This window comes from Lissotriton vulgaris, chromosome 9 (assembly GCF_964263255.1).
Source record: "Lissotriton vulgaris chromosome 9, aLisVul1.2, whole genome shotgun sequence".
In the NCBI taxonomy this organism is placed as follows: domain Eukaryota; kingdom Metazoa; phylum Chordata; class Amphibia; order Caudata; family Salamandridae; genus Lissotriton; species Lissotriton vulgaris.
This window is the reverse complement of record NC_141697.1, coordinates 1,202,721,212-1,202,733,978: the sequence shown is the minus strand read 5'-3', so window position 1 is coordinate 1,202,733,978 and position 12,767 is coordinate 1,202,721,212. Positions and strand designations below refer to the sequence as shown.

Here is a 12,767-nt window from a genome sequence, read left to right as displayed (position 1 = left end):
CGGGTAAAGGTCGGAAGATCATAGAACGCGCCCTTCTAGAGCGCTACAGAACAGTTGTTGAAAGTGTCAAAAGTCTTGGGCCAGGAAAAGCGCACCCTTGTGACCTCCAAAGAACCTGCGGGGAGGTTCCACCAGAGAACCTGCGGGGAGGTTCCACCAGAGAACCTGCGGGGAGGTTCCACCAGGGAACCTGCGGGGAGGTTCCACCAGGGAACCTGCGGGGAGGGTCCACCAGGGAACCTGCGGGGAGGGTCCACCAGGGAACCTGCGGGGAGGTTCCACCAGGGAACCTGCGGAGAGGGTCCACCAGGGAACCTGCGGGGAGGGTCCACCAGGGAACCTGCGGGGAGGTTCCACCAGAGAACCTGCGGGGAGGAACCTGCGGGGAGGTTCCACCAGAGAACCTGCGGGGAGGTTCCACCGGAGAACCTTGGGGGAGGTTCCACCGGAGAACCTTGGGGGAGGTTCCACCGGAGAACCTGCGGGGAGGTTCCACCGGAGAACCTGCGGGGAGGTTCCACCGGAGAACCTGCGGGGAGGTTCCACCGGAGAACCTGCGGGGAGGTTCCACCGGAGAACCTGCCGGGAGGGTCCACCGGAGAACCTGCCGGGAGGGTCCACCGGAGAACCTGCCGGGAGGGTCCACCGGAGAACCTGCGGGGAGGTTCCTCCTGAGAACCTGCCGGGAGGGTCCACCGGAGAACCTGCCGGGAGGTTCCACCGGAGAACCTGCGGGGAGGTTCCACCGGAGAACCTGCGGAGAGGTTCCACCGGAGAACCTGCGGGGAGGTTCCACCAGAGAACCTGCGGGGAGGTTCCACCAGAGAACCTGCGGGGAGGTTCCACCAGAGAACCTGCGGGGAGGTTCCACCAGAGAACCTGCGGGGAGGTTCCACCAGAGAACCTGCGGGGAGGTTCCACCAGAGAACCTGCGGGGAGGTTCCACCAGAGAACCTGCGGGGAGGTTCCTCCTGAGAACTTGCGGGGAGGTTCCTCCTGAGAACTTGCGGGGAGGTTCCTCCTGAGAACCTGCCGGGAGGGTCCACCGGAGAACCTGCGGGGAGGTTCCACCAGAGAACCTGCGGGGAGGTTCCACCAGGGAACCTGCGGGGAGGTTCCACCAGGGAACCTGCGGGGAGGGTCCACCAGGGAACCTGCGGGGAGGTTCCACCAGGGAACCTGCGGGGAGGTTCCACCGGAGAACCTGCGGGGAGGTTCCACCGGAGAACCTGCGGGGAGGTTCCTCCGGAGAACCTGCCGGGAGGGTCCACCGGAGAACCTGCGGGGAGGTTCCACCGGAGAACCTGCGGGGAGGTTCCTCCTGAGAACCTGCGGGGAGGTTCCTCCTGAGAACCTGCGGGGAGGTTCCTCCTGAGAACCTGCGGGGAGGTTCCACCGGAGAACCTGCGGGGAGGTTCCTCCTGAGAACTTGCGGGGAGGTTCCTTCTGATCTCTCCTCCATGAAGATCCCTAGATTACAGAATTGATCTGGAATGGTGCCCCTTACACAAAATGACCCAGTCCTATGCTAGAGGACTAGTTCCAATCTCCACGCTCCTCAACGCTTTGCCTCGAACACATGCCATCTTCATGAGTTGACACGGAAATGTTGGTACTTCTGCCCACTGCCGACATTCCATACCTGATAACACAATATTTCATATCAGATGAACGAACCAGTGGGTCACTTCTCAGATCCCCATACCTCACCCCCTGCATAGTCCTCCCGCTCTCCAGAGATAGCGACGAAGTCCTTCAACTCCTGGCCAACCGGCTCATATTTTACCTTTAACTCTCACTCCTTGGTTTCCACAAATCTGTTACCCTTACAGGCCATGTGAACTGAGACATTCCCTTGTATCCTCACTGCACGTTTCCCACAGTCTGTGTGACCTCTCCACCCCTTGGTTCGATCAACTGCTCCCTGTACCCCTGGCCACCCATCTCATATTGTACCTTTCATCCTCACTCCCAAATTTCCACACCTCTGTTATCCTTACAGGCCATGTGGACTGAGACATTCCCTTGTATCCCTTCTGTGGCTGTATGAACCATCCACCCCTTACGCTGATCACACTGTTCCTTGCACCCCTTGCCACCCAGCTCCAATGTTACCTTTCACCCTCACTCTCCGGTGTCCACACATCTGTTACCCGTAGAGCCCTTGTAAACCGAGTCGTCATTCCCTTGTATTCCCACTGCCCCTCTCCCTTGTATCCCCTTCTGCCCCTTACTCTCGCTTCAGTACGTCTTCTTGCCCTTGTCCTGTTTATTTTCACTTTTAGGCTCAACCCTCTGTCACTAAGATCACGCACTCGCCTTCCTTTCGCGCTCCGCATTTCATCCTGGCCCCAGCCTGGCACCAGCGCCTGCCCTTGCTGTCCGTAAATCAAGCGGGCCCTTTCCTCTTGCCGAATGCCAACTGGTGTGGGAAGGTCTTAGCATCCTGCCTGCTTCATCACTCCGGGCTCACCCCCCCAGCCCCCTCTGTGCGCTTTGAAGTTTGTTTATTCTCACTTCCTGTCACTAGTGTTGCAGTGGTAATTATACTAAAGCATTTCAAATACTCCCAGTTAAAATCTTTCCAGTGACTCCGGATATTCTGCGTTCAAAACACTTTCCTAGGCATCGGGTACCAAAACCTCGCGGTCTTACGATGCAGCAGGATTCTCGTCGAAGTGAACAATAATGTGGGTGCCAATGGGGCTAGTTCAGATGAATGTGGCTTAACAGACGGCGGGCCTAAAACATCCAGAACACTGGGGCGGCCTTTGCCAGGCGTGAGCGACTCCAGTAACTCACAGCTGTCGTTTGCTGCACCAACCATGAATGCCAAGGTCCAGGTGAATGTTGGACCCGCACTTACAGCCATTCATTCATTAATTCTGCCAGTAACCACTGGTTATTCAGCTAGCCCTGTCTCAGTGTAAAACTGGACTCCTAGCAGCCTCATTGCCGCTGCCTGCTCCTCCTTTCTGCAGGGCATCAGCTCTCGAAGACAAGTCGGGCATGGCAGAGCAGGCCGAGTTTCCCTGGCACCGCTTCTCCCATCCCTCCCCAGTGAGGGGCACTTGAGTTGGCACCTGATGCCACCACCCTGTTGCTGTTTACGGTGATCCCGCGGTATCGTCCAGGGACGCGCGCAGTCCGCGGCGCGAGCCACATGCCATCCAGCGCCTCGAGGCGCCCACACTCGAAAACATGCTATTATTCGTGCTCCTGGCGCTACCCTGCCCCGGCGCCCACGCCCCCTCACCTGGAGCACACGGGGGCGATGCATTCCTCGGAAACCTCCCAGCACGGCCTCCTGCAAGCCAGGCTCCCGCGTTGCATCAGGCCGGCAGAAATACAGGCCCTCGAGGGAGTTGCCCTGTTTTTCACTTTGAAGTGTTTATTTTAGCTTCTTCTGGCACGGCCCGGGTCTCCCGGGATCTGCACGGATCTGCTCTGCAGAGAGCCGGGTCTGCTGGAGCAGGTGGTAAATAGCGACGAACGAGCCTTCCCTGGTTTACAAGAGCCACCCAGCCGGGCTCCCTGGCGGGCCTCTTGCAGTGTGCCATGAATTCATGCCACACCAGGTGCCCTGCATATCTACTGCATACAGGGCTTTAAGTGGGATGAAAAAACTGGGGGGTCTCAAGGGGGCGTGGCCAATGTAATTAAGGGTGTGGCTTCAAAACACGTTAAGCTAAAAGTTTGGGCCGCCCGACTTGTATTTCTGTTCCTGTCATTGCATCCATATATATGATACAACAAGTAACATCAAACTTACAACAAGTCAAGACTATTGGCTTTGTCAATGGTTGTTGGTTGCATAAGATAAATAAGCAGTAACTGTGGCTTGTATATAATATTGAAAAAACTTCCACTTAAAGCCCTGGTGACAACACGACAATGTTGCTGCTCCTGAGTTCCGAAAAGAGAAGAGAAATCCAGAGAGAAAATGACTCTCTTTAAAGGATTTCCCTTCCCCTACAACGCTTGAAAAAAACGGACCGCCTGTGCCAGGGCACAAAACAGAGCCCGATAGAGACCCGTTTCGAGGCCTCCTCTAAAAAAAACTGCCTGTGCTCAGCACCGGTGAGACCCGGCCCACTTAAAGCCCTGACTGCATAAGCTGTAGGGTAGAGTTTAGGAGGACTGTGCCCAAGGTTGGAAAGGTTACACGGTCATGCCACCCACTGAGAGGCTCTCCAGGTTCCTGGTGTACACCCTCCGTGGCTCCAGTGTGCCATTGGCTGTAGAGGTTTTAGGCTCAGATCTCTGTACTGGGGTGGATGTATGACATTGTTATGCATTCTGTCCATCAATTGTTCTTTTTGCATTTGTCACCCAGAGTGGGATGGGTATGCCCAGACGTGAGTCCCGTGTTCTCCATGCCACTGGAGTCAAGCTATCCTGGCTGATGGCTGAAAGCCTGAAACCGGTCCTAGGATGCTTGTTTGCAGTCCAGGAAGGACCTGGCCTGGCAGTTCGGGCTGGACTGTTCCCATTGGGCACAGGGTCAAGACTGATTTGCATATGGCTGGGTCCAAACTGGAATGGCATGGGGAGCAAAAAACAATGGATTTAGGCCCAGATCTGGAGTGAATATATGACATTGGTCTGCATTCTGTCCATCAATTGTTCTTTTTGCATGGTTGTAGAGATGGCACAATCATGCCAACCACTGAGAGGGACTCCAGGTTCCTGGTTATCTCCTCTGTGGCTACAGAGTGCCCATGGTAGAGAAGGTGGCACGATCATGCCATCATGGAGAGGGACTCCAGGTTCTTGGTGTGGCTCCTCCGTTGCTGCAGAGTGCCCTCCGTTGGAAAGGTGGCATGATCATGACAACCGCTGAGAGGGACTCCAGGTTCTCGGTGCCCCAGCTGGCAAGGTTGGAGGATTGCATCATGCATCAAATGGGCTGCCCGCTTCCTGGTGTCTCCTACACGGCTGCAGTTCACCCACAGGCAAAGACTTCAGGAAGGTTGGGTAGCAGTGCCATGCATGAAGTGGGACAGGGTGCTCGGGGTGTTTGCACTGCACGTTAGCAGGGGTCTTTGGGTCGAAGAGGTTGGTAGGATGGAACAGCTGTACCCACATTCAGAGTGGAAGCTGACCCTCTGTGACGAGGTGGCACAATACACCTCTGAGGGTGGACACATCGCACACTGTATTCACTGGAGGAGTCCACATCACAGGGTTCCCCGTGCTGTAGTGGGACCCAAGGTCTGAGGGATGAGAAGGTAAGCCGTGGCGGTCAGTGCTAGGGGAAGGGAGCCCTCATGGCAGGAGTGTTCAGCTTCCATGAGTAGCTGTTGTCACTCATTGTCATGTCATCAGTTGAACCATCGAGGTTCAGGTATTCATGATTCAGGTTCACGATGAATCTCTGAGGCGTGTTGAATCATGACTGCTTTTACCATAGGTCTTTACCTGCTGGGTAGCGAAGGCAAACACTTGGCATACTCTTGCTGTCGTCCCTCTCACCCCCTTTGCTGGTGGTGCCTGGAGCCCAGGACCTTTCTTCTTGCAGGCCCAATTTCTGGAATGGTAGATCACCTCTACAACTACTTTTGGGGTGAGGTTGCCCCTTTTTCCTTCCAGCATTACCGTAAACTATGATGTGTACCGGGGCCCTTCACTATTGCAGTTTGTATTTAGCATTTACCTTTTACCTCTGGCCAAACACATCAGACTGGCATATTCGATACCTCTGTCCTGAAGGTGCGCACGACTTGTTCTTTCAAGATGTGAAGTGTGGGCTGATTTATCAGACAGAGGTTGTGTTGGCCTTTGGATAGTAGACACCAGGGTTGGACTCTCCTATAGGGCAAACGGACAGTGCCCAATGGGCCCGTCTGACAGATCAGTGCATGGGCTGTTTTTTTGTTTTATTTTTAGCGGTTGTGAACTGGTTTTATGGCCAATAGGGCCCTTCTTTCCTGATGAATTACCACTTTTTACCTATGTGCTTTGCTAATGTGGCCCGCTGTTATTTTGGTGTCCAGGCCTATTTTTTGTCCCCGTCGAAACCTGTTAGACACCTCCCCACTGCAAATCGGGCTAAGACAATCGCCCCGTTTCACACAGCCAACGAGCCGATAATGAAAGCCGCCAGTGGGCTTTGGCCGACTTCTGGCCTGGAAGCGGTGAAAGCGGCAACTTTGTGTCAAATCTTCCATCCTCTCAGTGCCTTTCAGGCTTTCTTTGAATGCTGTTTTTTTCTGCTCCTCGATGGTTGCGCCATTGCTGAGTTTCTTTGGCTCCTACAAAATGATTGACATAAGCTCGCTGCCAGGGTCTGCATGGCCCTTTCCTGTGCCAGCTTCCTGTCCTGCGGAGCATTGCGTCCCTGCGTCAAAGCTCCCGGCATCGCTACGTCACTGGCTGCTTAGTTCTGCCTGGCACGTTGGCAGCCTGTGGGCAGAATTAGCAGTCCCCAGACGTAGGTGGTCTTGGCATATGCTAACAGGATGTGTATTCTGCAAGAAGAAATTATGGTTTTAGAGCTGCAATGTCATGGTATAATTTTTGGACTTTTATTGAATCCTCGCCCATAGTTTATTAGGTGTCTTTTTTTATTTTCATCTCATTGTGTTTGCTTTGTTTGCCCTACGTTGGCAGGGTATGCCCAGATGTGGGTCCTTTGCTCACTTTGCCCCTGGATTGAAGCTAGCCGGGATGATGAGGGTATTACCCCCGAAACCGGTCCCAGGATGCTTGTTTCCGGTCCAGGGAAGACCTGGCTTGCCAGTTCGGGCTGGACTGGTCCCAGGAGGAGCATGGTCAAGACTAATTTGCATATGGCTGGGTCTGAACTGGTGTGGTGAAGTGAGCTAAAGAAGATGATGGATTCAACCCAGATCTGTGACTGGGGTGAGTGTCTGAAAAGTTTCAGCACTCCGTCCATCATCTCCTTGTGTTTGCTTTGGAAGTGATGTACACCTTTTAAGTTGGTGGTGGCTCAATGGAAGTACAGTGAAGCCATCACATAAAAAAGGTGGAAGAAATCACCATCCTCTCCTGTAATGACTGCATGCATCTTGTACTTTTCCTCTCAGACAAGACCCCCAAAGCCCAACCAACAAGTCAACCACATGCATGACTTGACTGGATGCAATCCAAATGTCTCAAGCTCATTACTGACAAGACAGTAGTAGTAGTAACTTAGGCAAGAACAACTCGCCCTGGGAGTCCAAGGGTTGGCTGGCTGACTCTGACCCACACCCATGCCAGGAATCACTGGTACATCATCAACAGCAAACTGGACATGACCCCACAAGTCAACGCCATCACTGCATCGCGCTTCCACGCCCTAAAGATGTAGAAGAAGATATTCAAATAGGTCCCAAGCAACACCAAAAAAAGCACTTGCGTCCTAAACACTAGCAAGATGGCAACGGAAAGCACACACTATAGCCAAGCAACCTCCCAAAAGACTACAAACCATGTGGAACTTGACCGCCAGACTCATCCTCAACCTCTCACGCAGAACTCACACCCTACCACACCTCTGGGAACCCCACTGGCTCCCGATAAACAGACCTGCTCATTTCAGACTTCTCACACACACATTCAAGGCACTACATGGCTTGGGCCCCACGTACCTGAACGGTCACATCTCCTCCCACTAACCACCCACATGCCTTAGTCCTGCAGGACTCTTACTCATGCACATCCCACGCATACAGAGAACAAGAACAGAGACGGGCATTCTCTTACATCGCTCCTAAAGTGTGGAGCGACCTCCCACTCTACATAAGAACCTCCTTTCCTCCTCTTGAATTCCGCAAGAATCTTGCGGTTATAGTGTGCTATACAAATACGTATAACAAAGACTTCTGGAAAATTATCTCATAACTTTGATAGGTAACAGAAACATGTCTCATTCGATGAGACTTGCGTTTAATCTAGTGGCCGTCTCCATGGGAGGTCGCAGATGTGAGATGACGCAACTAAAACATCCAGCTTCACCATTGCATGATGAGGCGTCTTTCAGGGGCGGCCTTAGGCATGTGCAAGCTGTGCACCTGCACAAGGCCACCAAACCCCAGGGGCCGCTGACCCAATATATATCCTTAATATAAAAATCTTCTGAGGATGGATACCTATTTGCGTTGCGGCCGCTGGCAGGGATTTGGTGGCCTCCGGCTCTGTTCCACTTCCAAACACCCTGACCCCCCAGCTTCACTGGCCTCCGCGCTCTGCCCCGCCCGGACCCCCTCTTCCGGGCCCCCTACCTACGCTCCTGCCCAGGGCCGCCATGAGCCTAGAGCCGCCCCTGCGTCTTCCCACTATATGGCTGATACTGGTGATGCTACTTTCCACAGAGCTGGTGTCTGTGCCTGTCCACAGACCAGCCTTTCAACTCTTGCTCCCTTCCACTGGCCCATTGATTACAGGGCAAGTCAGCAGATCCTCCCCGCGTGCTTGCGGCAGGAGAAACACTTTTGATCCTCATAGTCATTGATGATGTATTGTCCTGCCTGGACGTCATTTCTCTATTATGTGCGCATGGGTCTCCGACATTAAAGTTCTTGTAACATGTCTGTTGTTGCGTCGGCCCCGCACATCTCACAGTCTAGAGCATCAGCACATTGGCTGTCATACTTTGTTAATTTTTTTTATTGACTCAACAGTGGTGCTGTTTGTTTGGCCGCATACGTATCTTCCACCATGGTCCCTTTGTTGGTACGTCAGACCCTTCCTTAGATGGTAATATGCCAATAAACCACAGCTTGCTTGCTTAGGCAATGTGTCTAAACGAGTCCAAGTGAGACGGAGGTAGAGTTTCAAACTAGTGGTCATAGTCAAGAGTTATTCCGTTTATTCACAAGGGAGCTTTTGTTGGAGTTGGTCTTAAAATTCTTGAAATGAACCCTAAATATTGCTGAACGTGCTCACGGTCTGCCATCTGATGAAGACAGTCGTCTCAACGACACTACCACCTGGCACAATATACTCCCAGCTGTCTGTTCCTGTCGTAGCCGAACTCTAAGTCTTGTCCTTGCGATGACGTAAGCATTATGTTTCATGATATCCAACCAGTTATCCGTTCCTTTTGTACCAATATTCTAAGTCTTGTCTTTGCGATGACGCAAGCCCTTATGTTTCTATGGTTTGGTGGTTCTGGATGGGACCTGGGTTTGAATCTGGCCTTCACCCATGATGTCACCTCCGGATGCGGTGGTATCTGCGTTTCTAGTAAATATGTCAACCTTGACGTGGCATTGTAACTTCTGTAGCGATGATCTCTATTCATGTAGGACCTTGGTGCTGAATCTATCCGGTGTCATGGCTGCCTATCACCCTGGCAACGAGATACAGTACTGGGAGGGCTGTGGCCTTCCCACTCTACCTTGTTCACTGTACAAGGACCATGTACTTTGTGAGACACCCGTGCGGTTCCCTGAACATTACAGCTGCTTCTTGCCATTGTGAGCATCTCTAAAGGACATCTTTAAAGGATGCTGTTGCGTTTCATTCGATGCACCTTCATCTTGCAGCGCTTTGAGGTGTTTGTGAGTTATTGTGATGTCCAGGTAGATGGGGTGAAGCTGCCCGTCTGGATCCTGGTGACAGGGTGACTCCATATACGCCAGCGTTTGATGGAGAGTTGTAATGCAGATGAGTTGGGCGTGTCTTGGACCGCCCTCCCCATACATGTATTTATTTATTTAATTGAAGAGTTTTTTATATAGCGCTGGCTAGACCCAGAGGTATCAGAGTGCTTTACATGATGTACACCGCCAAGAGCAGAATGTGATGAACAGGTTACGAAAATGCTCATCACGCCGATATAACAACGGGCAGGTGGTGGGGGCGGCTCATTTCCAAATAGGGGATTTGGAGCAATCGTTTCTCCTGCCTCCCTCAGGGACTTGTGACCTAGGAGTCTGAGCAGCTACAGTGTGCTCTGTGGCATTCACTATTGCAATGAGCTATTCCATCTTCTCGAGCTAATGTGGACCCAGTGTAATGGCATTTCTGTGCCTCCTGATGGCTCCACTAACAGTGACCAACAAAGTGATGGACGTCCCATGTAACCTGCCCCGCTGCTGACGTGGCCAGTGTGGGGAGGCAGCAGGAAAAATTAAATGGGTGCACCTGTAAACCTTATTTGACTTGTTTACAATTCTAGGTGGAAATTGTCTTATTGAGACAGAATAATTTAGTCCTAATGTACATCTATACAGCTTAACACTAGGGTCGCCCACTTGTTAGATGCTTTCAGTGTTGGCTGATAAGAACATGGAGGCTCGAGGACTGTGATGTACCTAGGATCGCATATTATAGCCAATTAGGAAGCCATAATGAATGTCTCCTTGTTGGTACTGGGGGTAACTTTGGTTATCCTTTTCAGAGATGAGGCTTCCATCGGTGCAGCTGATGCCGTGGCACCAGGGCACAGCGCCCTAAGGTGCCCATTGAACCTTGATAATTGCTGTATTGTACACCCCCGAAGCAGCTAAAAGGGCCAGTTTCCTTGGTTGTGCCGGGGACTTTGGCATCCGTCAATACTAATGTGATGACTAGGAGAATAAGCTGTAGGTGCACATCTCCATTTATGATGTAGCAAAGCCCTGTGTAATCTTCTCAATGTTGACAGGGGCTTCTAGAGGGATAGGGCGGCCGTCAAAGACCCCATTGATGGAAATGTTCCAAATTAAACAACAGATACCCTTGAGCACCAAAAGCAACAGTCGGAGTCTTTGTGGATGTTGATACTTGTTTATTTTATAATTCCACCACTCTAGGCAACACGTTTCGTCTTGTTAAAAGACTTCCTCAGGGCACAATAGTAAATTCAATCTTCACCTTCCTATTAAGTAAAGATGCAAGATGAAATCCTTGGTTAGTCATTACCAATTTGTTAGAGTGTTATACACAGTGGCATCTCTATTTCATAGTGGAAAAGTTCATTGGGCCTAAAAAGTAAATACAGAGCCCTCTCTTACTAATTGGTAACAGCTCTCACATTGTGGTAATATTATCTTGCATCTTTCCGTGCTAGGAAGGTTGAAGATTGACTTTACTATTGTGCCCTGAGAAAGTCTTATAACAAGCCCAAACACGTGTTGGCTAGAGTGGTGAAATTATTAAATAAACAACTATCAACATCGACCAAGACTTGGACTGTTGTTTTTGGCACTCAAGGGTACCCATGGCATATCGCTACTTATGCGAAAGGCAATATATACATGGGGGTGTGTTCTGTACCCCTGAAACATGGTCTGTGAATGATGGGCACATACCTTCATCAACCTTGGGAAATGCCTTCTGTTGTAGGATGGGTGAATGTGTAGACACACTTTATGTACACTTATCCCCAGGTCTTGTGTTTGAATTCTAGCTAGGCATTTGACTCCTGAGGTCAGTAACTGGTGTACCATAGGATTGGGCTGTAATATGGGCCCATCTTCGTGCCAATAGACTTCAGTTTTGTTTTTGTTGTGCTTTATAAACAGTCAGTGTTTTGATTCTCTTCCTCTTTTCTTCTAGGACTGCCCCCAGATCCTTCCCTCCACCCAGATCTATATCCCAGTGGATGTGGTAAAGCCGATTACTCTGACCGCCAAGAACCTGCCGCAACCGCAGTCGGGCCAGCGCAACTACGAGTGCATCTTCCACATCCCCAACGAGCCAGCCAAGGTGACCGCCCTGCGCTTCAACAGCAGCAGCATCCAGTGCCAGAACACGTCGGTAAGTCTGAGCGCATCGCGCGCCCTGCTCCGCCATACTCTACCTGGGCCCGCGCGCCCCTTTCTCACTTTGTTCCAATCTGCACTAGTTGCTGTACTGTTTGATTGGTCTGTGGCACACTAGTTTCGAGGGCGATAGGTGGTGTCTTTGCGGCCCGGCACCTATGACAGCGAATGTAAGGAGGAGATGGTCAGAGGTGTTCGACCTGGGGGTGACTGCCTCGGCCTCACCAGCCGCTCAGAAGCTCGATCCCTTGAGGACCATGCCTAGTGCCTAATTTCTCAGGTCTACTCCAGGAAGATTCATCCAAGGCACATATGCCAGGGGGCTGCCTGTCGTTGCTGGCATTGACTCCATTTTGGCAAGGGTCCACTTTCTTCCTGGGGCTGTGTGTGGTCTTGGCAGCGACGGGTAGAATTTGATGCTTTTTACTTTGCCGGTGATGCTTGCTCCAGGGTAGACATTTTATGTACATCTATGGGTGCCTCTGGAAAGTAACCAAATAAAGCATTGTCCTGAGGTATGCTGTTGTCAGCCTTGCATGTAGGCCTGCCATTTTCTTATGAAATGGAGGGGCTCGTAGGAGCTCAGACTTAATAGTGGTTGTTTAGTAGGCACTGGTCAGGTTTAAGCAGTTAGTTTTCCACCTGGAGACCAGAGTCCAGAACTGTGTGGAAGACACTAGGTCACTGTTTCACCAATACCAAACCACCATGAAGTGGTCTCATAGTTATTATGCTCCACAAAACTCTTGCTCGTCGCCAGACTGTTGTCTCACCGAAAATGGGTAATCTTCCACTCAGTTCCTGGATTGTCATGCCTACTATTGTAATATTTCGATTTGTTTGATTTTTCTTATGTTTCATATGATTCTCAAGATCTGTTTTACCTTATGTTTTGTGTTATGCTTGGTTCTTGCCTTCGTTCCCTTGTACTACGTTAAGCATTCTTGTAGAAGAGGTTAATTCACTTCATCTGCCTTTTCCAACTCGTGTTCTGCATTATGGCAACTTATCCAATAAAGTACTTTGAAATAAAAAAGTTTGAAGACCACTGCTCTGGGGCCACCATGACCT

The 12,767-nt window shown here is 51.2% G+C and overlaps 1 protein-coding gene across 3 annotated transcripts in view; it reads left to right on the top strand.

The window, feature by feature from the left end:
* Nucleotides 1-12,767, top strand: part of PLXNA1 (plexin A1) — a 569,446-nt gene that overhangs the window by 386,250 nt on the left and 170,429 nt on the right. For all 3 annotated transcript variants that reach the window (XM_086939278.1, XM_086939276.1, XM_086939277.1), the window contains exon 10: nucleotides 11,491-11,691. In XM_086939278.1, the coding sequence (XP_086795404.1) occupies nucleotides 11,491-11,691 (201 nt within the window). The remainder of the gene's footprint in view (nucleotides 1-11,490; nucleotides 11,692-12,767) is intronic.